General features: G+C 41.3%; 1 protein-coding gene across 2 annotated transcripts in view; it reads right to left on the reverse strand.

The window, feature by feature from the left end:
* vldlr (very low density lipoprotein receptor) overlaps window positions 1-25,394 on the reverse strand; it is a 53,629-nt gene that overhangs the window by 4,686 nt on the left and 23,549 nt on the right. Inside the window, exons 4-17 of one of the 2 annotated variants that reach the window (XM_080046492.1) lie at window positions 24,182-24,304; window positions 21,931-22,139; window positions 19,477-19,639; window positions 18,954-19,076; window positions 18,030-18,152; window positions 16,323-16,442; window positions 15,088-15,213; window positions 10,984-11,155; window positions 9,866-10,090; window positions 9,656-9,774; window positions 9,135-9,274; window positions 7,885-8,026; window positions 6,605-6,754; window positions 1,590-1,649 (exon numbers count right to left, since the gene is read on the reverse strand). In XM_080046492.1, the coding sequence (XP_079902618.1) occupies window positions 1,590-1,649; window positions 6,605-6,754; window positions 7,885-8,026; window positions 9,135-9,274; window positions 9,656-9,774; window positions 9,866-10,090; window positions 10,984-11,155; window positions 15,088-15,213; window positions 16,323-16,442; window positions 18,030-18,152; window positions 18,954-19,076; window positions 19,477-19,639; window positions 21,931-22,139; window positions 24,182-24,304 (1,995 nt within the window). The remainder of the gene's footprint in view (window positions 1-1,589; window positions 1,650-6,604; window positions 6,755-7,884; window positions 8,027-9,134; window positions 9,275-9,655; window positions 9,775-9,865; window positions 10,091-10,983; window positions 11,156-15,087; window positions 15,214-16,322; window positions 16,443-18,029; window positions 18,153-18,953; window positions 19,077-19,476; window positions 19,640-21,930; window positions 22,140-24,181; window positions 24,305-25,394) is intronic. The other variant, XM_080046493.1, reaches the window with a different exon arrangement.

Genomic DNA, 25,394 nt, shown 5'->3' on the forward strand with positions numbered 1-25,394 from the left:
CACAGTAACAACAGGAGAAGCTCACATGCAATGCTACCCACCATGTGCTGATGAATTAAACATAACTCTAAACCTGGTCTGTGTGGTTGATTAGACTCCCTGTTTCTATGGGAAACCCAATCTCCAACTGCATTGTTCACAGGATTACGATAGCGAGCAAACCCTTCTTTGTAGCACAAGTGTACTGATCACATTTTCATGTAGTGCGTCTGAAATGGTTACAGGACTGAAATATGTGGCCAAATCCATATGTGATATATATAGAGCCAGAAATCTTATCCTAGACACATACAAAGCACATTCCATAGGTTAAGACCAAACTAAACCAAATACAAGAGATAAGCGATACGATCACAAGTCTATACTAATTGTGAAATACAGTCAACATGCATTCTGATTCAGATCCAGTGAGAAACATGAAGGCAAGTAATGAAACACATTTGTGCACGGGGGGACAAATAGGGGGACATTTCATTTTGCCTCATAATCTGTTATTGACAATCAACATAGCACAGCAGTAAAGCAAGATATAACAGACGCAGGTCTTAAAAGGTTGAACGATATATTTAAAATCTCCTCTAGAGCAGGTCATAAAACTGTTTGTGGGGTGACGTCACGCCAGTCATATGATTCAAATAGTCGCTGCCACAAATGTAGCATGAACATTATACAACACAAAACCTCTTGTTCAAACTTCTTAAAGCTTTTTATTGGAACAATTCCAAACTTGAACCTGGCACTGGTTTACAGCATATTTTGAAGATATCTTCCAGCCAGACGATGGATCCAACACTATTTGTTTTAGGAACCAATTGATCCTTTTCCATCTTCTGTTACTTCTAATTAGGCCTCGTTTTACTTTTGTACAAGTCCAGACTTGTAAAAACATTGACTTACTCTTATCCCGCCCCACACACACACACACACACACACACAGGAGTGTCTTGATAGACAGCTGGTGGTTACAGTGCAGAGTGTGTGTACATGTCAGATAGGAATGCCATTTTTAAAGCAACCTGCATCCATTAGGTTCAGATGGTTCATACAACTAGCAACTCTAACTCCACTGGCTCAAACATTTTATTTGCAGTCCTAAATAAAGGAGAAACAAACTGCACAGTTCAGAAGGCAAATGCAATACCCTCAGACTACTTGACCATGTGCTACTAATTAAATATACTCTGACTTCATTGGGTTATCTCAAAACAGGAGGCCTGCTCATATCTAGATGTGCGCTGTAACCCAATAACAAATACCAAGGAGAAGGACAGAAGCCATCATTATTGATAGAGCCAGACATCAACAAGGAAGGTTCAAGTGAAAAGTCATTTCATTTTGGCAGTAAATTAACAGGATGAGTCATGGGAAAAAGACAAAGTCAATCAGCAACTGTGACGGCAGCCAAACACAACAGACAGATGTTCTCGAATTCCTAGTTAAATTAACAGATTAAATGTTGACCAGCTCCTGAGTTCACTGTTAGTGTGGCTCTGGGTCATTGTCAGCCATTTGATTTTTTTTACCCAAACTCAACATGCTTTAAAGCGAGTTAGACTGTTAGCAGAGCAGGAGACAGCTGATGGCTTTACCTGAGGGTGGCTGTATTAGAGCTTTCCCATCATCCTTTGAGGGACCTTCGGTAGAAGGCTCTGTCACAGAGAGAGCTGAGAGTCATGCTTTCAACAAACACAGAGTTAAACCAAAACATCAGGCAACACAATATGTCCTATATTCAAACTAGACACATGCAAGTAGGCTGTGAAAATAGACCAGATCTCAGGAGACTAAACTAGTAAATAAACCAAAGATAAAAGCAGGAAGCAGTTCAGCAAGAAAGCAGCAAAGCCCCACAATACACAAGGCAGCTGACATGACACCAATGATCAGAAAGAGCAGCAGCGTTACACCTCTAGTTAGTTAGTTAGTCTTTAGTTTGATTGATTTGACTGCTAACACTGAAGCCACATGCACACACATGCAGGGAAAGGGAGGGGACACCATTCAGAAGCAATGTAACAGGTTTGTACATCTACATGGCACAGTAATCTGTGGGCAGATGGCAGTTAGGACTGCTGTGTAGGAGTTAGAAAATAATATTGTGTTTGTTTACTGACTAACAAATCATCATGCACAGTCACAGTTTAAAGCAGCTTCCAAAGCCGTTAGACAATAGTTGTACTGACATTCAATTATAAGTCCATTGACAAAATATTCTTTAAACCTGTAGCATCAACACCAACTCAACTTGACAATTAATCTCAGCTTCCTCTTTAGACTTTTGTGTTTAGGATTTTTTTTTAGTTTACATATAATAATTATAATACTCCCACAGCTGTGTTAACAGTTGGAGTTCCTCTTTTACTAAATATGAAGATGTCATCATGGGCTACAAATTGGAAAATAACAAATAAGATTTAACAGCAGCAGTATGACCTAGTGGTGATTTTAAACCATAATCTGCATATTGTCAAAAGCTCTTTTTAAAATTCCAAATAACAATTCTTCAAGCTTGAACCAGTCATTTTCTAGCCCTTCCTTTAAATCAGAGCAGATTATCAGGACCTACACTGTCAATCATGCCCACTGCATACATTGTGATTGTCAAGGTGTGTGGTAAAAAGTAGCTAGGGTATGAACTTATCTTCATTTCCCCTTTTCTTTCTGCAACCTACTTCTGTCACTTCACGTGTACAACCCAGTGCAACACCATGAATGTCTTAGTGGAGAGACTGTCTAAAGTGCACGCCGTGATCAATTAGTTCAAGCCATCACTATGGGACCACAGGGACACTGAGATAGGCACCATCACAAAGACTGTGGAGGCAGCCAGGAGGAGGTGATGATGGGAGGCTTTTCACCACGATTTAGGGAGAAGCAAAGCTGTTTACAAAACAAATTGCAGTGTACCTTTGAGACCGCTGAATGGTCAATCTTAAATTATATTTGATTTTGAAAATGAAGCTTGTGTAAAAATACTGACCAACCCCAAACCTTCAATATAAATGAGGTGTGATGATGATTAATGTTAGGAAATAAACTGTGGAACTAAGTGGAGTCACAACAGAGTGAGACATCCTCCATTTCAGCCTGAGATTATATCATTCCTCCTGCTGGTAAACACTCCCCTGTTCCTTATAAAGGCTGTTGTATGAATCCCTCAGTGCTAGTTTGGGGTGAAGAGCTTTGCTTTGGTTCTCTCTCTTTCACTTAACAAGATTAGAGCCGGCCAAAGCTGGAGCCACACACTGCTCTACAGTCCCTGTTTGTTACAGCTGCAGCGGCTGGAAAATGGGATAAATATGTTAGCTGGAGGTTTAAGCAAAGAGCGGCGAAGGCCTTTGGCTACAGCCCAAGTAGGAGGAAGGTGGAGGCGCATTCAGCCACTGACGGGCATCCCTCTGCAGCCTCTCCCACACTCTTTACACTGTTAAGAGGTACCAGAGACAGACAGGCGTGGAAACTGTTGTAGATGCACACACATGCAAGAAAATGTGCAGAAGCACCCACTCACTCTGATACACACAGAGTTTGCATGGATTCACATGCAAAGAAGAAAACCCTGGAGACACACACACTATATAATAAATACATGATTGTGCAGAGAACACCACACACACACACAGTCTGGGTGGTACATTCAGTCATCACAGCAGCTGTAAAGAGCCTGGAGGCAGCAGAACATTCTCTAACAGCCCGTGAGGAGGCGAGACAGGCTGCACGAACATTCACTGAGGGAAGAACATTACATTTCTGTAGACGAGGCAGACTGAAACAACCTGATACAGAGCTCCAGGATTTTAACTGCTGCTGATCACAGCCTATCGTAGGATTGGCCGGTTCCAAAAAAAAAATGTAGTAATTCAACTTTCTGAAACCATCACCACATCCACTTCAGACAAAGGCTAAACCGTAGAATGCGTTGGAATTCTTTCTCCAGTGCTCTTATTTCATTTTTGCACACACACACACTTCATATGTACATAGGTTTTACTACACGTGTACCGTTTTGTTTGACTTGTGAACCATCTTAAATAACTCTAAGAAAACGGTTAATCCAAGTAGAGAATACATCAACTCTGCAGCTCTACTTCACAATAACGATCTCCAATACTTGGCCAATGCAGCTTCGGCATGACAACGTGGGCTTCAATCACTTTTTGGATCAAATATTGGAGAGTAGAAAAGTGTTAAATAATGTGTAAAGTACTGGTGGCTCGAGGCAATCGATAGAATGAGCTCAACATCATCCTGTGCTCGCCTTGGGCTCATACAGTTTAAGGTATTCCACAGAACCCACTTTTCTAAAGCCAAGTTGGCAGAGATTTACCCTGACGTAGACGATAGCTGCAACCAATGTGGCTTTTATTTTTACTTTTTTTATTTCACTTCAGAATGTCCAAGGATTGTTTGGGGTGTGGGGTGGGTGGGGGTTATAAATGTTTGATGTTTGTTTGAAAAAAAAAATTCAATAAAAATTGTTTATGGAAAAAAAAAATAATATGTAAAGTGAGTGAAGATTCTTTGAATGGAAGTGGGTAGGGAGATCGCCTCTGGTGTGCAGGGTCGGAGGTTCGATCCCCCGTCTCCCCGCCACATGTCGAAGTGTCCCTGGGAAAGACACTGAACCCCGAATTGCTCCCGATAGTTAGCTTAGCCTACCCTGCGTGGTAGCTGCTGCTATCGGTGTATGAATGTGTACAAAAACAATGTAAAGCGCGTTGGGTCTGTGATAAACAGAGATATAGCGCTATACAAGTCCATTTACCATTTGAATGAAAGTTACAAATTATCGTAATGGTGCAAATAAGGAAAATAAATAAGGTCCAGAATCTGAATAAATAGAAGGATTATTTCAGCACTAAATCTTCTCTGTACGAGGCTGGTCAGAATGACAAGTCATTTCACAGATCTAACACATTACAGGCAGACACAAGTCATGGGAGTTTTACTGAAGAAGAAAAGGAATCACAAAGGAGGACAAGTTGGAGAAACTGCCAAGAAACTGTGGACACACTTCACAGACTCGCAGTTCACACTTGGAGCATGGTAAAGAAGACAAGTCTCAAAGCAAACTGAGCAGGCTTACTGTGGAGACTTTGCTTCAGTACAGTGGTGCAGAGAGTTGTCAGGGAGATGTTCCAGTACTTTGTGTACACCAGTGTCTCCGTCTACAGTTTGAGTCCAATTAGGAGAGTGTGTGCACTGAATTCAGCTGTCAGGTTCCTATCGGTATGAAAAGGCTAATCTGTGGGAGTGCAGAAAGGAGCTGGGCAGCCCCAGACAAAAAACAGCTGAAGCAGAGTAGACCAGAGAGAGAGAGATAGATAGATAGATAGATAGATAGAGAGAGAGAGAGAGAGAGAGAACCGTGTTTCCCAGCAACCCTTTCACAGCAAAGTGGCTGCAGCTTGAGTTTCATTTCTAAAAAGTTTTAGTATGACTACACTACGTTAACATTGGAAATACAATGATCTAACCAGTACTTTACATATCTGACCTGAGCACTCAAATTATTTCCTCGTCATCAACTACCTACACTGAGAAAGTTAGAATTGGGTGCTAATAATATTACAAAATGGATGAATAAAAACAAACCAGTGAAAACAAACAGTATATTTAACTATGCGGACAACACACATATTTACATATTATCATCAAGAATCAGGAAAGCTTGATGCTCATGGTTTAAACCCTTAATGCTACAACATCTAACTATAACTAAATGTGCTTCTAACTTTTCAACAAATGTCTGGGGAAGGCCCCTCCAACACAACAATACCACTGACTGTTCAAAAAGCCAAGTCCAGAAAGAAATGTGTGTTCCAGTTTGGTGTGGAAGAACTTGACCAAAACCCCTTCCAGCAGCTCTGGGATGAACTACATGCTGACTGTGAGCCAGGCCTTCTACAGAGAGCAATCATTACAGCCAGGTTCCAAGGGCATGGGATCAGTCACCTCTCAGGCTGTTATAACAGATTATCTCCCAAGGTGTTTTTATATATCATCATATAGATATCACAAATGCGCATCGTGCCCCATTCATTCAGTTGTCATGGCAACAACCGGTGACATCACAATCACTCCTCCAGAGAATTGAAAAAGGCAGCTCAGGCAAGAATTAACCACAAGACAGAAAGAACGATGCAGCTTGGGAACGCACACAATCCAGCTGTCAGGAATGGTACAGGCACACTGTCAAAGAGAAGAGAGAGGAGACAGAGCACAGTGTTGAGTCCTGCCATAGAGACAGTGAAAACCTGGATCTCAACACTGACTCGGCTACAGTGAGGCTGTCAGATTACTAACAGACGTCCACTGGCATGGAGACAGACAGGAGACCACACTCACACTGAGGAAACATTCTGGTGCAGCGGAGAAGCAGAGGAAAGGAGGAGGGACAGAGCTCTTATGTTGGCATCAACGCCAGCTTAATTTAAAGAATTAAACTGAATTCATTATGTTTCTTAAAATGGATTCTGTAATAATAATAATAATAATAATAATAATAATAATAATAATAATAATCTCCTATTGCAAATGTGTGCTTGGTAGTTCAGGTGTAAACAGGAACTAATGAAGTGCCATAAAGGTAGCTGGGACTCACCGGGTCTGCAGCGGAGGCCGTCAGCAGCCAGCTCCTGTCCCTCTGGACACACACAGCTGTACTTGGGGGAGTGTTTGTTGATTTGCGGCGCAGGCAGACACATGTAGCTACAGCCGCCGTTCTCTCCTCTCTCAGAGCACCAGTTGGTACCTGCACACAAGAGTCGGTGGTCCTGATCACTTTTGACAAACATGTGGACAAAAAAACAACACTAAACTAGTTAAAAGATTGTGAAATATAGAGCTGCTGAAAGATCATCCATGACATGCACTGTCTGCACACAGTGTTGGATGTAGCCGATGTCTCACATCCCAGTGCATGAAACCCTCCTGCTTTGTTTGTCAAATAAATGTGTGTTTAGCAAAAAGAAAAAAAAAATGAAGTTTGAAATTTGATAAGCAGTCAGACCGGATGACCAGCCATCTGAACCACACTACCACATGTTCTTTTGCTATGCAGAAAATGAAAATAAAGTGAGTCAATAAGATTACCAACAGTATATAGCTACACATATGCATTTTGAGCTGAGTTTGAAAGTACCTGACTTTGGCAACAGCCGATCGACAAAACAATCTCAACTCAAGGTCCAATACTACCTTCATACCAAAGCTGCCCCTTGTATCACATGCCCTTTGCTCACTCTTAAGGTGGAGTCAACCATTCAGTAGAATGCTTGTTGTAAAAAAAAAAATCACTTTTGTTAAAACAAGTGACTATCTCCTCACAATCTGCAACCTGTCCATGTTAAAATGTCAGTGTAACGGTGGGTCCCCTTTGTTTACATACCAGTTTACAGAACCTAGGTTGTGTATAAACCCTGGATTTATTTCATCGCACACAGTATGGACAAGAGGCGAACCGTTCAGATAGACTCACTGATTTTGACAAAATAATATTTTATATATCAAGCATTCTCCAGAATCGCTGACTCTACCTTTAATGGGACGGCAGAATGTCAGACGTTCCTCAAACGGGAAAACTCAAAATTGTCTATTAAAGTGTTTCAGCAAATAAGCAAACAAGAGGCAAAAAGCTTTTATGTTGGCATTTCCATTCCTCCTCAACTCAATGATGTCAGTGGCTTGATGACCTGTGTCAATTATAACTGCATGATTACATTTTTCTGATTGCTGTGTCTTGGTTACCCTTCATTATTTCATAGAAGCAGCTACTGTAAACACACACACACACACACACACACACACACACACACACATAGAGTCTTCAACATCAGCCCTGAACTTGATGTGTCAGCTAAACATGTATAAATGTCCTCTTACCCGACAGCTGGATCAGCTCATGGTACACTATAATGTCCTGGGGGTCGTTGAGGTTGCTGGCCAGAGTCACCACGTCAGAGCCGCTGAACTTGTTCGCTCCGTAGATAGCTTGATTTTCGCCATCTGTCCAGAAGACTCGATCCTGGAGACAGGACAGAAAAGCATAGCTTGTTTTTCTAAAGCTAGAAGATTTAATATCTAGAATGCAGACGATGTATCCATTAAACAGACGGCCAAGCGGCGCTGTACGAGGAAGCCTCACAGCTTTAACAAAGCTCACTTACAGAAGTAGTAGAACTGAAGATTAATAAACATATATAGTGGTTTTGAATAAGTTTATTTGGCGTAACTAACAAGTATCTTTGGTTTAACCAACTAAAGTTAGCTGGAAGGAAAAAAAACAGTATTAATATATCAATTATTTCTTCAGCAATAAATACTTGACCTAAATTGAGCTTTACAATAACTGACCAACTCTACAGCATGTTCCTTGCATTGCTTGTTTTCCAAATCGTAATAAAAACAAAACTCTTTAAAACATGAGCCATTTGATTCTTTGGAGTGATTCTGCATCGTTCTGTTGTGGTGTGTTCAGCCTTAGTGGCTTCCATTGTTCATGGTTGCATGTTACTCCTGTTCCTCAAATATGTATCCCTGGAAAACAGCTTTCTGTGCAGCAGAAGATATTTAAGGGAAATTTGACTGGTTATAAGTTGGATTCCACTTCTATCAGCTGGAATATGGAAGAAGTAAAATGACTTTAAGATGTGTTGTAGGACACTGCTTCAAATAATGCACTAAACAGACAGTGACTGAATAAATGTGTCATCTGTCTGATAGGAGCGGGTGTAGGTGAGAGAGACAGCGAGAGCCACATGTCCATGAATGTACCAACACACAAATGACCATGTAAGAGTTTTATAGTGCCAAAGATACACTTGAAAAACACCAAATTCTTTTTGATTAAGAGAAATGGTCAACCAGGACTGTAAATAAGAGTGAGTTGAACTTAATGTTAGCTCTGACTAAGTGATGAAGGCTACATGATGTAATAATACTCGTGGCACACTGCTCTGTTTGCTAAGCCTTTCATCAGAAGACAAACAATTAGACAATCCCTAAAAGACCACAGGAATATGATGTGTCTCTACGTTGTCCACACCAACTGACTTGGACTGGAACAGACTTGTTTTTTTCAGTTTAGCAATCTGCCGCCATTCCTGTCAGAGAGAATATAAGAGCATGGCTACCTCAAACACTGTGAGAGCAAAGGGGTGAGCCAGGTAGTCTGAAGACTGGAGCACTTTCTTCCTGTTGTCTCCGTTCAGGTCCACACTACAGAGCATGTGCAGCTTAGAGTCCACCCAGTACAGCCTGCCTTTGATCAGGTCTGGAGGAGTGAACAAACAACCATATCATTCATCAGACACATTCCCAGGGTTCCAAATCGCATACTCGCATTTTTTTTATATTGTACATACTACAGCGGATCTTAAAAATATTTCTTCTACCATACTAAATAGGAGAAAGTATGGGGATTGGAGGTTTTGGAGGAATGGATTTCAAGAAGAAAACACACCATAGTATACAGGTGGAGTTATCTTCTTAACCAGGTTTTTCTGAACACATTTCAGAAATATTGGTAAATCTCTCTCTAGGGTGAGGGAGAATCATAGGGGCAACAACACTCCTGACATCTAACATTGTTGTCTTAAATAGTAATTAGTGACACTGTAGATCATTCATTAACTCAGTGTGTGTGTGTTCCTACCCAGGGTGATTCCATTAGGCCACTGGATGTCTGACGCCACCAGCACCTGTCTGTCCACTCCATTCATACCAGATTTCTCAATCTTGGCCGGCTCGCCCCAGTCAGACCAGTACAGGAATCTACAGGACACACACACATATTTCAAAACAGATATATAAATGTGCATTGTGGATTAGAGATTCAGCTAACATCCACTAACGTTCCACCCACCCAGACAGCGGATCCACTGCGATGGAGGCCGGTTCTTTGAGGCCTCTGTTGAACAGAACCTTCTGCTTGGTTCCATTGAAGTTGGATACAGAGATGGATTTGGTGGCCAGATCGGACCAGTACAAGTTCTTATAGACCCAGTCTACGGCGATTCCAACAGGAGTCTGGACGTTGTCTATGACTTTTTTATGGGTGCTGACGTCCACACGTTTGTCCAGCACAGTGCTACAAGGAAAAACAATAGGGACAATGTTACTTAAAATAAGGATTTGAATCATGTACCAAGAGGGCGCCCAATCAGTAAAATTGTGACAAACATGTTAGTCTAGTCCTTTATTTATCATAACACAATGCAGTGCAAGGACTAAAAAACAATCTTATCTCAAGAAAATTATTGTATAATATATTCAATTTAGAGATTAACAGACATCCTTGAGAATTTCAGACAAACATGTCAACTGCTCTTGTAATGTAGTGCAAATGAAAATTAACCGGAAACGTGTTAATTAGCAGTAAACAAAGTATAGCTGAGGCTGATAGAAATGCATATTTAGTAAAGTGTCTGACTAATTAAACCAAAGTTATTTAAACTCATCTATACAAAGATATTGTGGGATAAGAAACAACATTTGAGCTGCTGGTGCCACTACAGGAAACATCTAGGGATCATAGAAGTCACTAGGCCCCATCGTCTAGTAACAATGAATATTTGTATAAAAAATAAATTTAAATAAAAATCTCAATCCATCCAGTAATTGTTTAAGTCTGGTCCAAAGCTGTGGACCAGCTCAATGACCATCCATACAGCATTGCTGAAAATTTAAATCATTGCTGCGACTATGACTGTAGGAACCACATTTCATAGCAAACAATCCAACAATTATTAAAACACTGAACTTCTCTCAACCTGTGTGCCTTATTGTTCCTTTCCCTGTGTGTGCCTTATTGTTCCTTTCCCTGTGTGTGCCTTATTGTTCCTTTCCCTGTGTGTGCCTTATTGTTCCTTTCCCTGTGTGTGTGTGTGTGTGTGTGTGTGTGTGTGTGTGTGTGTGTGTGTGTGTGTGTGTGTGTGTGTGTGTGTGTGTGTGTGTGTGTGTGTGTGTGTGTGTGTAAACTACCTGTAAATGGCCTTCTGGCCCAGATCAGCCCAGAAGATGGTCTGCTGGTCATAGTCTGCGTCCAGGGCCACAGTGTTCCTCTGCTGCTCCACTATCTGAGTGTACTCCTTCCTCTCCAGACCCAGGCGGCGGATGTCTCTCCGGTTGGTAAAGATCAGACTGGGCTCCTTACCTGAGAGCAGCAAGGACATGGTTAAAACACTAACAAGGTCAGGCAGACAACAGTTCTAAATGCATCTCAGGTTGCTCTGTTCAACTTGCCAATGCTAGAGACTTCCACACCTTTGAGCGCTGATGAATCTCTGATTAAATGTTTAAAACATGTAGTGTGGGCTCTTTCCTGCTGTGCAACATCACTCAGAGAAACCCAATGGCCAGTGTGTTGTTAGTATATGACCACAATCTATCATTTATATGTAAGTAGGGACACTTTTAACAAAGCCTTTAATGGTATGATAAAATAAACCACAACAGCACTATCAGGCTGAAGGATACACTGATGGCCTTTGTCTTCCACCAACACAATAAAGTCTTGTTACTGCTGAAACACAAACGGCATGTCATCAGCAGACCAGAGGATGACATTTGAGAGCTGTCCAATGAAAACCACTATCAGAGGTTCATTTGTACAATTCTCCTGACGTTTTATAGTTCACTTTTCCAGCTGTTCCGACAGAGTGGGTTATTAATAAATGTATATGTGGGTGAGGTGATGAGTACTGACATCAGTGTGTATGACACCAGTGGTTATTGATCTGAAAGGTGGGTTGCCAGAAAAAAAAGAGGTCTACCACACCAATGTGTAATTTGCCCTTTTCTCTCTGCCAACGACTTTGCCTATGCATGTGACCTTAAAGCAGTGGTTCTCAAACTTTTTTTGTAATTCCCCACTTTGGAGATGGGGATATTTTCGAGCCCCACCGTTCCCCGATTGCGTCAACAAAATAGTAACTAAATAGGTCAGGCTTAAAAGTTTAAAATGTATTGAAATAAAATCAAGGAATACAATTCAAAAATAGAGAAAATATGAGCATTTGTGACATTATTTTGTAATCTGAGCCCAAAAAATTGTCATAAACAATGAGCAAGTCAGTATGTGAGTCTTAGGCCTGCATTGGTGGCTGCAATGAGCCTGTTTTGCACTGCACATATTTTCAATATAGGGCTGAAGGCTCAATACTGCATCTCAAGTAGGGATGGAGATCGCTACTTTTTATTGATATCGATATCATTATCGAGTCTTTTTAACAATTTGAGTCCTTATCGATACCACTATCGATACTTTTCTATTATTTTGTTGAAAGAGAACTGGTATTATTGCTTTAATTGCCCATAAGATGATCAGAGCTCAAGATAGGACGTTAAACAGGTCATAATTCCATAATTACTATCTATTTTATATTGCTGGGAAAACAAGTTTTTCACCAAAACCATATTATTCAAGTTTCTCGCGGAAAACTACAATTTTTTTTTGTGTTACATTTGAACACACCATGATGACCTTTTATAGACATTTGCCTAATATTACCGAGCCGACCTGAACACAACATATTTGACACCGTTAGCAACTTTTTTTTAAGCTAACTAGCTCTATATCCTGCCGATTTTAACGTGGATTTGAAAACTGGATTACTATTTTTAACTGACGGGACTTTCTCCACCGTCCGGTTGTCTGATTACCACCGCTGCTTTGAATGACTGTTGATGCGCACGGTGCCGACTCGGACTCCGAGCCCGACTGCACACCGTCTGATGCAGCAGCAGCTGACAGAGTTTTTTTTTAACTATACGAGACTGAGTTGGAGGAGTTTGAAGGTAAGACAGTTGAAGGTAGGCCTACAACACTTTTATATGCAGTCTATGAAGAAAAGAGACAAATCTCTGCTCTGAACTCAAAGACGCGCTACAACACCTTGACTCATTGTGAGCCCAGCTGTATGATCAGAGTGTGTGTGTGTGTGTGTGTTTGTGTTATCAGCTCTTATCTCCTCACAAAGTGCGGAGAACAATCGCGCTTTCATCGGTCGGGTTTTGATGAAATTGAGCACACTCACAACCTCTGTCAAAACTTTGTTTAGTTCGGGGATGAGCTGCCTTGACGCTAGTGGCGCTTCCCAGTGAATGACACAGTGTGTCCATTGCGCATCTGGCGCCACACTGTTTATTAGTGATTGCGCCTGGCCCGCGCGCTGAACCGATGATTTCGGCTTCTGTTCTATCCATGTTATTATGTTTTTTATGTGTTAATTGAAGAAGGGGAATAGCAGGGGCTCTCCTCCACTCCTCCAACTCACGCTGGGAAACGGTAAACAAAAAAAAACATATAAAAATATTTCTAAAAACTATGCGACACGGATGTGGACACATATTCATCCCGTTCGTTGCGCCCCACCCGTCATGTCTCTATACCCCACCGGTGGGGCGCGCCCCACACTTTGAGAACCACTGCCTTAAAGGAATACTTCACCCATACAGAACAGGCGTTCTATCATTATAAAATCCCAATTATAATATAATGAATGAGGTTTTTCTTCCCTCAGTCTTCCCTCATTCTTCCCTTGGCCCAGCTGTCCTGTTAAACCTAACCCTACATTTTACCATGTGTGATGGAAAATGTAGACAGTGAGACCATAAAACACTCTTTCTGCCTTTTCTCAGGCTAGGATGAACCAATTTATAAAAAAAAAATTGCACATTTATACTAGGGGAGAACGGGGTAATTTGTCACATGGGTTGGATGTCACATTCGTTATATCTCGCCACCAGAGCGCGCTAGCTCTGAAATGTTGATATAAAAAAGGTCCAGAATTGGGATCAGAGGTCACATACATAGACTTCCTTGGAGTTAGACTGCTGCATTTCAGGTGAGAGGATGTTTTGTGTTTTTCATGTCAAATTCAAAATATTTTGCTTCTCAGTATTTTTCTTCTAGGCTTTTACACAATGGGTTTATAACAAAACACTTGTTACCCTCAGAAAGTGTGAAGGGTAAACTATAGTTTAGATTGTGGTTAGCAAGCTAATTAGTTGTCAGATGGTTGTTGGCCTTGATGCTAGCAAGAAATTCAAGTTGGGGTTGGTCGTCAAATTTTTTGGGGGGTTGGTTGTCACATGTTATCTCAAGGCTGCAGCCAGAAAAGGAACCCAATAACGAAATAAATTGTCAAGCTGTATCCTCACTGACACCCCAGAGAAGGAAAGAATAGAGCAGGAAAAGGCAGCTAGCAAGCAAAAGAAAAAAGGGCAACACAATCAAAACAACCCAGTGCATCCCAAACTAGACCAGCTGCCAAGGCTACAGAACGTTATGTAGGCCTATTTGTCAACTTGACAATGCAATTAAACATTCAAATTTGGTTCTGCCTCCTTGCCTTCTTTTTAAGATTTTTCCCATTAAGATAACATTGTGACAAACAACCCCATAGTGTGTGACAACCGACCCCTTGATGGGGTTGGTTGTCACAATGTGTCAGAGTGTCTTTGATGGTAAATTACTTCTTCATTACAATAAGTTGGAAAAAAAGAGAGACACACATTTCTAGCCAACACCTTAAGCTTCAATTTAATGTAGGAATGGCTATTGACAGATGTTTTGGTGATGAGCAATTCTCACTAGAGTAAAAAGTGTGCCTACTTACCCCGTTCTCCCCTACATAGGATGTCAGAGTTCAATACACCTTCATATTTCCACCAGTGAAGTAAGTCTTCAAAGAAAGACATTTTTACAATCTAGGAGCCTGTGAGCGTATTAAAGTCTTCTTTTAAAATTGACATTAACATGCTACCAAAGAGACCCGTGGGGAATCCATAATGTGGCTCAAGATATCAATCCAAATCTGAATTTCTGCAGACTCAAAAACCTTGAATTTTCTTTTCATTAGGAGCCCATTTTAAAAGAGTACTTCGCTGGGATAATCATCGACTTGAGTTCAAACTATACTTGATTCCCGACTGTTCAGTTTGTCATAAACCATTTTCTGTTTGGTCTGCCCACATTGATAAATGGGTGGACAGAATATTAGAAAACCCTCTTAGCATAACACAGTACAATGCCACAGCACCCCAAACTGCAGCCTCCTCCAGCCCATAGCGCGGTTGACTCACCCACAGCCTTGCAGACTCCGGTGGTGGGGTCCATCTGGTAGCCGTTGTGACATTCACACTTGTATCCTCCCTTCAGGTTGATGCAGATCTGACTGCAGATCCCAGGGTTCAGACACTCATTGATGTCTGCACACAGAGAGATAGAGGGTTGGGTGAATGCATGTTTTTATTAGTGTGCTCAATGCTTTCATATGGGTAATCAGACGGCTCTAACCTTTTCAAAAACGGACTATTGTGAAAAAGTCCCATGATTCATATTGCATGAGATTGTACACGGATGCGAGGCTAGGATACACACAATGGAAATTATACCCATCTATAATTGCTGTTGTTTTGCCAGAATGCTCTTTAGCAAATAGCTGGTCTCATCAGAATGAAATGGTCGTATACAAATGTGTTCAGGACGTTAGTGGTTATTTCACACTTTGGAGGAGAGTTAGTGCCCCAGTGGGGTTCATTCCAGACGGGATTAGACACATTTCCCAGAATCCATAGCGGTGTTACAGGCCAAGATTGGCTCAATAACAACTGTGACGGATGAGAGCCAATCACATTTCACAGTGAACTCTCCAGAGGCCACTAGAGCACAATAACAACATGTACCAGCCATAGGGGAAATATCTCAATGTCAAACAGTAGGTCTAACCCAGCCTGTTGGAATACAGATGTCTAAGGGGACAAAACATCCTCAGGCAATGTTTTCTTCTCAAAGCACACAGATAAATACCACACCAAGGAGATTGACATTTTGAATGAACTTGGACAGCTGTGATGTTAAAAGCCGACAGTTGTGCCCGATCTACTTTTCAACCAAGGAACAAATGTTAGATATATGTTGAAAACATTTCCTGTGTTGATCTCACACTTATCTGGGTTCACTTAAAGCACAAGCCAATCATCAAATAAACCCACAGCCTGCTGGAAACACAAGATATATATATATATAATACACAATCCAAAAATGAAATTATTCAATCAGTTTCAGTCAAATAAATGTTCTCCTGTATGCGTGCATCTGAGTCAATGTCTTTTGGCCAAAACAATCCAGTGAGACTCCAGCTGAAAATATCTTTATTCCCATGTGAAGCCGGTGGTAAGTTATAAAGTAACAATGACTTTGTATGTATTCACAATTGATGCAACTTAGGAAAAATAATGCCACATTTTCAAAAAAATGAATACAAATATTTATATTTGTTGGTGCACATAGTCAAATCAATGCAGAGGTGACCTACCTCCGCAGGTCTTGTGGTCTATGAGCTGAAGTCCAGGTGTGCAGTCACACTCAAAGCCAATGACCATGTCTTTGCAGATGTGAGAGCAGCCGCCATTGTTCATGAGACACTCATTTAGATCTGGAACACATGAAGGACACAGGGCTTTGTTAGCTATAACGGCTAAAAGGAAGCAGAACAGCTAGCGATGGATACATTTTCTTATCATTCTTGTCAGATGAACTTTGAATGCTCTAATCCGTACTGTGTATCTTTATTGTTGCATTTGTCAAATTTGTTTTCCCTTCTTAGTATTCAATGACTAAGTCATCCACCCAAAATATGAGCTACTGCTGAGGATAATATTCAGTGCAGTTAAGAAAGCACTTAAAACCATGACAAGTAAAACTGAGAATGAGCGTAGCACCCCTCTGAAAGGGAAGTCGGTTTGGTCTCTTGAATTAGTTTTCTATGGTCATTACAAAGCTCATGATCATAGATGAGGGTTACAAAGTAAACTAAAAATTATTCATTATTTTGTCATCTAAATCTGCTTGGGTTTGTAGGGAAAATAAAATAAAAACAGTACAGCAAAAACTGTAGCTCAGGCAGCAATGAGGAAAAATTATACAACATTTTTAAATACAGACCTTTGAGTTGTTCTATTTATGGAGACATTTACAAACGTATGCTGCTTGACTCTGTACCGCATACTCAACACATCAACTCTTTGTTTTGATAAAAATCCCCCCCAAAAAGTTCCTCTCTCAATTCAACAATAGCACATATACTTGAAACGGGATCATTTAGTTCAACAATTCTACAACATTTCAATTTAAAATAAAAATAGTATTGTTCCAATTGTTGCAGTTCTTTGATAATTAAACTGATCTTATAAATGATTTGCCACTTGCTCTCATTCATCTGTAGAACATTTCAGGCGGAGGTTTTTGTGATCACTTTTGGTTCTTTGATCTATGAGAGGGAATTATTCAGCAGCAGTATTCATTCTATCATGATGGTCCATTAAAGCTGAACGAGGGGCAATGTGTGTAAAAATCCACATCTGTCTCAATCAATGTGCAACTCTGAGGAATGTGGTTTCATGGACTCTTTGTGGGAAAAGACATGTCAAGTTACTGAAGAGAAGTTTGTCTTCCTAACAGTAACATGCTTGAGAAGTTTAAATGGAGCTAATTGTCTTTGGTTTGGTGTAAAGCATCAATGTACACAAACCCATGTTGAAATGTTTCCAATTCAAAGTGTATTAGGTCGCTGACGTTTAGATCTGACGGCTGGGGAAGCACTATACACAACCTTTAACAAGGGACATTTGCAGATGACTGAAGACAAACAGTCTGTGGGTTCATCACAGCCCAAACTCGTTCATAATTGACACAGATTTGAGTGCAAATATACAAGAAGTAAATGTTGATTAACCCTCATGTGTCCTGCCTCGGCATGGCTGGGGGAGGGGTGGGTGGGTGGGGGCTGTGGCAATATTTCAATCATCATCTCAGGTGTCATGTACATTTCCTGGGATGACAAGCTTTGGGTATAAGTTAACCATGTGCTCAAGTTGTCTGCCGCTGTGATCCATAATGATGGGAGTCAAACGTTTGTAGATGATGCTCATAGCATTAAGGCTAAGCCCTTATTGCAGCAGACCCGGGTTGGATTCATCATGGCCCAATGTTGACATGTGGCTTTAGTGAAGTATTAACTCACTGCATTCCTTGATGGGCTCGTCGCTCCAGTCAGGACAGTCTCGAGCCTTGTTGCACACTTTGCTCATCTCGATACACTCCCCGCTGCGACACTTGAACTTCTCTGGCCCGTTACACTGAGTCACTGTGGAGAGATAAACATTACATCAGGTTGACCATTTAATAACTTCCTTTGAAAATCTAAATTACATGAAAAAAATACCAGGGCATCATTGCATATCAGGATCTAGCTTTGCTTTGACAGTTGCCCTCTTCTCCTTGTACAGAAACAGGCTTGCGCTTTCCCGCTGCGTTCAAGTCTTCATGCTAAGCTAATGGCCTCCCGACCGAGATCTCTCTGCATACTTAATGCAGACACAAGAGAGAGTATCGATCCTCTCTCCCTCCCAAGATAGAACATTGCTGCTTTGCATTTTCATTTGTTCATTAAGGTTGATGACTTTATCTTCCTATAAACGTCAGCATGTGAGCCAGCAGACTACCTGAAGGCTGACATGTGAAAAACAAACTAAGTATTGTAAAATATTTGAAAAAGAACTTGATTGGGTTTTGAGCTTCAGCAACATGATTTGAGTCTGGAAAGCTTTTACACTCAGCAGTCTGAGGGACAATCTGTTTTCAAAGCAAACAAATTCACTTCAGTGTTTGTTTGATATCCTTATCTTCAAAACATAACATTATGACACAGGTGTGTTTGACACCATTACGTTGTTGAAACAGATCAAACACAGTGAACAAACACTGAGCAATACCTGGAGGTGGACAGATTCTTTTTTTCTTTTGTAAATACACATTTTATAAATTCCTAAAAAAGGTAAAAGACCATATAAACGGCCCACAGCTTCTACACTGACAACACATGTTCACATCTTCTGAACCTCAGGCAACCTGAACCTGCGTGCGTGCACACACAGACACAACATACTGTTTTTGCAGTTGACTTCGTCCGATCCGTCGGTGCAGTCTCTGAGGCCGTTACACTGTCTGCTGCCAAGGATACAGCTTCCATCTTCACATCTGAACTGATCCTGTCCACAGGTGCGCACAGCTGCCAAGGACACACACACACACACACACACACACACACACACACACAGCTCAGTTACACATGAATAAAGTGCTTATACAATCAATTTAACAATTGGTTAATTGACAGAAACAATACACAGAATGTAGAAACTATTAATTAACAGCTGTATTTCATCAACACCTAATTACTGATCGTTCCCTTCAGGATAATCTCAGTTTTTACACTTAACACACCGTTTCATCTGATATGTACAAAATGATTCACACATTAAAATAGTCTCTCATTTTGTCAATCTGAAGTATTTTCTTTAAACGCAAGGTCAACACATTCCCACAACATAATAAAGAAGTGTTTAAAAGCCCCTGAGATGAATGTGGTCAATGTGTTAACATGCTGATGACAGCTGGTGTGTACATACGACAGTTGGCCTCGTCGCTGCCGTCCTTGCAGTCAGAGTCTCCGTCACACCTCCACTTCTTGTGGATACACTCCCCAGAGCGACACTGCATCTCACTGCTGGCACACCTGGCCGGCGGGGTCGGGTGGCGGCCGCACTGAGACGGAGACTCATCTGACTGGTCCTGCAGGGGAAAGAGAGGGATCATTTAGTTTAGTCATGGTCACCTGAAAAACACAAATATTACAGAATCATCATTCTATGACTATTGATCGTGAAGTGGAAACTGATGCTACTTGTGGCTAGAGATGCACCGATCCCCTATTTTACAGTACGATCAGATCCCGATATCTGAGTTTTGGATGGGCATATACCGATACTGTCCGATATAATACATTTCTTTGTTGGTGGTCTTATGTGTGAAGTGAGGTGGTCTTAAGCAACACAGCAATTCTAATTTAAAGAGCAACAAATATACACAGATGCATAAAGGTTTATCTTAACTGTTTTGAACTATTTGAATGCAGAAGAACATCAGAACTCAACTTTTTAATTGATACATTCTAATATTATTGTGTGCTATATCACATAGCTATGGTGTTAGAATTGAAATTTATTTCATAGTTAAAATGATTTAGATTTAAAAAAATGGATCAGCCCCATCCCCATCGGGTTGTATGTCCTGTGTTTTATACAACATTGTTTTTGAAAGGTTTTTCATTTGCTCATCATCACTTGATCAGCCACCAAAGGAATGCGGGAACGTCGTACAAAACAAAGACTGACGAGCCCGTGTTTGACTGACAGGTGATGTGAGGGACGTGCAGGGCAGAGAGCTTTAAGTCCTCTGATCTCACAGATGATTACCACTTTAATTAGAATTTAAACTGGCCAATCAGACAGGATGGGAGCAAGAGGAGCAGCAGCAAGGATGTCTTACACTTTCATCATCTCAACAAGTCACTGACTCATGTGGGAGCAGACTAATGGTGTGTGTGTGTGTGTGTGTGTGTGTGTGTGTGTGAGTCTTTAACTGTTAAGACTGACGCAGGACTGGCTGGGTGTGAGGAAATCATTTCCATTCAACACAGCATTTTAAATATGTGTGGGTGTGTGAGCACTGAGCATCCACATCAATATTCCTACATGGCCGTCATGGTGATAACCACAAAGCCAATTAACAGGTATTCCGCAGACTCAGTGGAACTTGTTCTGCCATGTGATGTGTGAAAAACGTGTTAGGAGTGTCAAAGTCAGTGTTTGTGAGAGGGACTGTGTGTGCATGGAGTGAGTGAGTGCGTGAGCAAGAGAGCGAAATATTGTGTGTGTGTGCGTGTGTGAGACAGGTCACTAACCACAGCGTGATATAAAAACTGAACTTGCAGAACCAGTGTGTGTGTGTGTGTGCGTGCGTGCGTGCGTGCGTGCTTGCGCTAAGGGATATCACACTGGGCAGTTTATTATAGAGGGAGGAAGTGTGTATCTGTGTGTGCTGCCTGTATTATATACCATATGTGGTGATAAAAAGTGTCAAATCACAACCAGAGATAGTGAACCTTAAACTCTTTCTTAGTCCAAGAGAATGTGTTTAAAATGTCTTTAAATTCAGTTTGGTTAAATCAATGACTAAGACTAGGGGGGGGGCCCAGAGCATTGTTAAGACCCTGCTTTCCCCATCAAATACTCCTTTTTAACATACTACAGCTGATCATAAAAACCATGTAGATAGCATGCAGTAGGCATACAGTTGGGACATACTTTTACTTATTTCCTCATAACTTCATGCCTTAAACTTGCCTCTTCATAGAGATATTTATATATTTTGCATCTCTTTGTTTTCAAACGGAGTGTAATGCATGCTGGATTGGGTTAAGTAGGGCATTCCAGGTTTTTTTAAGCATGCTGCATTTGACTACATGTATTCGGAGATCCTAAAACTTTTTTCGAACATACTAAATAGCAGGAAAGTACAGGTATTGTAATGCACCCAATGGCTCTGGTAGGACCCGCCTGAAGATATTAGGCTGGCTGAAGGTTTGAAAACAACAAACTGGGCTGGATCTGGTTTACATTCTCCAGGGTTCTGATAACCATTTAAACATTTCAATTCAGGAAATACCAACGTTTGGACAACTTCAAAAATCATATGCACCAATTAAATTGGTCACATGATGCCAGGTATATCGACAAGAACATCTTGGTGAGCATCAAGTTGGAGAAGTGCATCACTTTGAATAGCAGCAATCCATGTCTTACATACAGTCTACTGAACCAGTATATGGTTCACTGGAGCTTCATACCAATGCACTCTAGTGGAAGCAGTTGATCATCCAATCAGGCTTCTCACACTTGAGCTGTCTAAATCTGCTGCCATTAATAATTGCATGATTGTGATAAAAGGGCGTGGTTACCATTCAGGACCATATCCCCATCTTCCCTCTTCTCCCTTGTCCTCTGACAGTACAGGAATGTTACCTGGCAGTCCACGTCGTCATCACAGACCCAGCTGGCCGGTATACATGATGAGTTCCCACACTGGAACTCACTGGATCCACAGGAGGACGGAGCACACTCCAGCTCATCAGAGCCGTCTCCACAGTCGTCCTCTCCGTTACACACAAAGTTCCTGGAGATGCATCGGCCGCTGGCGCACGTGAACTCGTTTAGAGCACAGGTCACGTTACCTAAAAGGCAGGTATACATGTTACCGTTTACACATGACTAGTATATTATTAACATTGGCAGGACTTTATCAGCCCACCCCCCCCCCCCCACCCACTAATGCATGCACAATTCAAACCTGCTCCACAGCACTACATGGGGAACACTTCACAGTAACATGATTTCCAGTGTCCACATAGATTTTGCAGTGTGAACACAGTGTCATTGGTACTGTAGTGTTGTGACTGGACCAGTGTCTGTAGGAGGGAGTCATACATTACTGGAGGATGAGGGAATGTATGAGGCTGGTCTTAGGTTTTGATTTACAGGGCTTGTGGCAGCTCACTTAAGGAGGCATCTATGGTTTAAAATCCCTGAAAACATGTGTGACACAACACTGCAGTAAAACATCCTGCTGGACAGTTCAAGGACAACAGGGGACCAAACAAAAACAATCAACCAATGTCTCCTCCTACTAAGACGATAAGCATCTTCAGCGAGAGAGGCTGCAGTGAGCCTGTTGCAGTATTGCTTCAAATATACAGTGATGCACAAATAGCATTTACAGCCATGGAGTGAATACTGATACAGCTGCTAGTACACCGACTGTACAGTGGCATGTTACCGATGATTAACAGCTTTCACAGTCAGCACAAATGTTAAGTGCTGGAATTCAATGCTGATCATTAATCATGCCAATAATAATCATGAACTGATGTCCTGTCCATTTGTTTTTGTTTAAACTGTAGTCTTAAAATTGTATTTAAAAATTATACATTTTTCCTTCATTTAAAATGCATCTCCCTCGATTGCTTGGGAAGCCTGGGGAAACCTGGACTGCTGTACAGTTAGCCTGCTGCCAGCGCGACCTGGCCCTGGATGAGAGGCAGAACATGGATGGATGGATAATATTGAGCAGCATGCCACAGGCTGCTTGAGTGTCTAATTATTCCAGTGTGTCAGGGCAGAGCTATGTGCTGCACTAAAGGCTTCTAGTGTGTTTATGATGCAGAGTTTAGGATAAACAGCTGAAGGATGAGAGGCTATTGATACACGCATCAATGAAACAGTTACTGTTCTTAAATAAGTTACATTAATGATAATAAGTAACTGGATGACACTTGAAGCCACAACAGTGTGGTGGGTTTGTTTCAAAAGACAACTATAAATCAGGCACAGCTGCAGCAATAAAGCTATTATTAGAGTCTAGAATGTTTTCATCTCAACAGGTTAGCTTGTTGACGTTGCTGCAGTAATCAGGTTTCTACTTTTAAATTCAGCTGCAACATCTTATGACGTCTTTATTTTAGGAACCAAAACATGATTAAAGGGAAAGTCAAAGTATTCCATGAAAGTAGCCAAGGAATGTGGGCTTGTTTTGCTAACATTTGAGCACTGGCTTTTCTGTAGCTCTAAGGATCCCATCATATCATATATGGCGCTAATATGGCAGGTCAATTGTTTTAAAAGGGGGCGCTCCTCCTCAACTCCGAGTCAAATATCTTGCGACAGGTCTTTGCCTTCAAGCACTCGTCAACCAAAGAATGACAGGCTGGGGCCACATAAAAGAGCCACAGCAGGGTGTGAATGCTGAGAGCCATTCATACTCTCCACTGGTTGTTCTTGACGGCATCTTTGACATTTTGATCAAAGGACAGTCCAGATACAAAGTTAGATGAATAAAACCAAGTTACACAACAGTTACTACAGCAATGGGTAATCATGGGTCATTCATTTCCTGCTGCATTTACCATTTTGTCATATGACAGCAACTGCCTACCTGACAACCAAAACTATTAAAAGGACATGTAGGTCCTCATCAACTTCGGAACAAGGCAAGGCGGGACAAGGCTGAGGTTAAGTCTAGTCTCCAGGTGCTCCATACAGAACAACTACAGGATAATGGGCTGTGGATTTAACACATGGACAATCTAGTAGGAAAGACACGCTTCTTGCTATCCTTACTGCTGAAATAAATCTAATATCTGTATGTGTCGTGTGCTGTATCTGAAATGTTTCCTACTAAAAGCTGGGGCAGGTTGGGGTCCTCCAGATGTCCACCTACCACAGTTGACCTCGTCCTCTCCGTTGTCACAGTCCTTCTCTCCGTCACATTTCCAGAAGACGGGGATACACTGAGTGGAGCCCGCACCGCAGCTGAACTCGTTCACACGACACGTCCTCATGTCTGCATGGACAAACGCACAGAACACCAAGAAACAAATTAGACCAAACATAGTGGAGTGCGTTTATGGATCCATGTACAGACCTAGGATTCCCCGGCCACATGTAAGCCCTCAGCTGTCATCATCAATTCCTCTGTAGCCTACTGTTTACATGTGCTCAAGAAACATACACACATGGCCAAGATGTTTATTTGAAAATATATATATTTTTTAAAGCAGCCACATGTTCAAGTGCGTCATAACACAGCTGCAGTGGCTCTCATTTCCCCACTGACAGCAGGGCCAGAAATAACAAGAGGACACAGCATAACGGACTAATGTGGTGGAAATGGTTAAGAGCTTTTGGCAGAGTAATGGTGATGCTGCGCTACAAGTTACCAGTCAAAAGAGACATTGTACTGGAGGTATGATGGTGAACTCCATGCCCAGACAACCACAGAGCATCAGGCTGTTACATAATCCAGTTAACAGCTGAGGTCTGGAACATCATATGTATACAACAATGTTGTGATTGCAACTAATAATTGTAAATATTTACTTGACAGACAAATTTTTTGTGTTGTTATTTTAACCTATCATTAAGTCAAGTGTTTTTGTTAATAGAGTTTTATTTGACTGGTTTTTAGATTTGTGGTCTAGTGTTATTCCATGGCATGCATGTGTGTTTGTGGCACAGTTAATTGAAACAGTATATAACAATAAAAAAGTAGAAAAATAAGAAAACAAACAATTATGTCATGAACATTCAACCCTGCATCTTGAGGAAGCACTTTTGATCTCAGCATACATATATTTCAGCCCACAGCACTTGTTTCCATGACATTGAGCTTCCAGAGCTGCTTTGCCTCTTCTCCCTGTGATAACCAGCAGTGATAACCAGCAGTGATAACCAGCAGTGATAACCAGCAGTGATAACCAGCAGTGATAACCAGCAGTGATAACCAGCAGTGATAACCAGCAGTGATAACCAGCAGTGATAACCAGCAGCACATAGAACAGACTGTGCAGAGATAAGAGCTGCCCGAGCAGAGCAGCAGATGAAGGTGAATTGAAAAGTGGCTCCTGCAGAACTGTGAACTATTGACTACATGC

Source organism: Ammodytes marinus (assembly GCF_949987685.1).
Source record: "Ammodytes marinus genome assembly, chromosome: 18".
NCBI classification, from domain to species: Eukaryota; Metazoa; Chordata; class Actinopteri; order Uranoscopiformes; family Ammodytidae; genus Ammodytes; species Ammodytes marinus.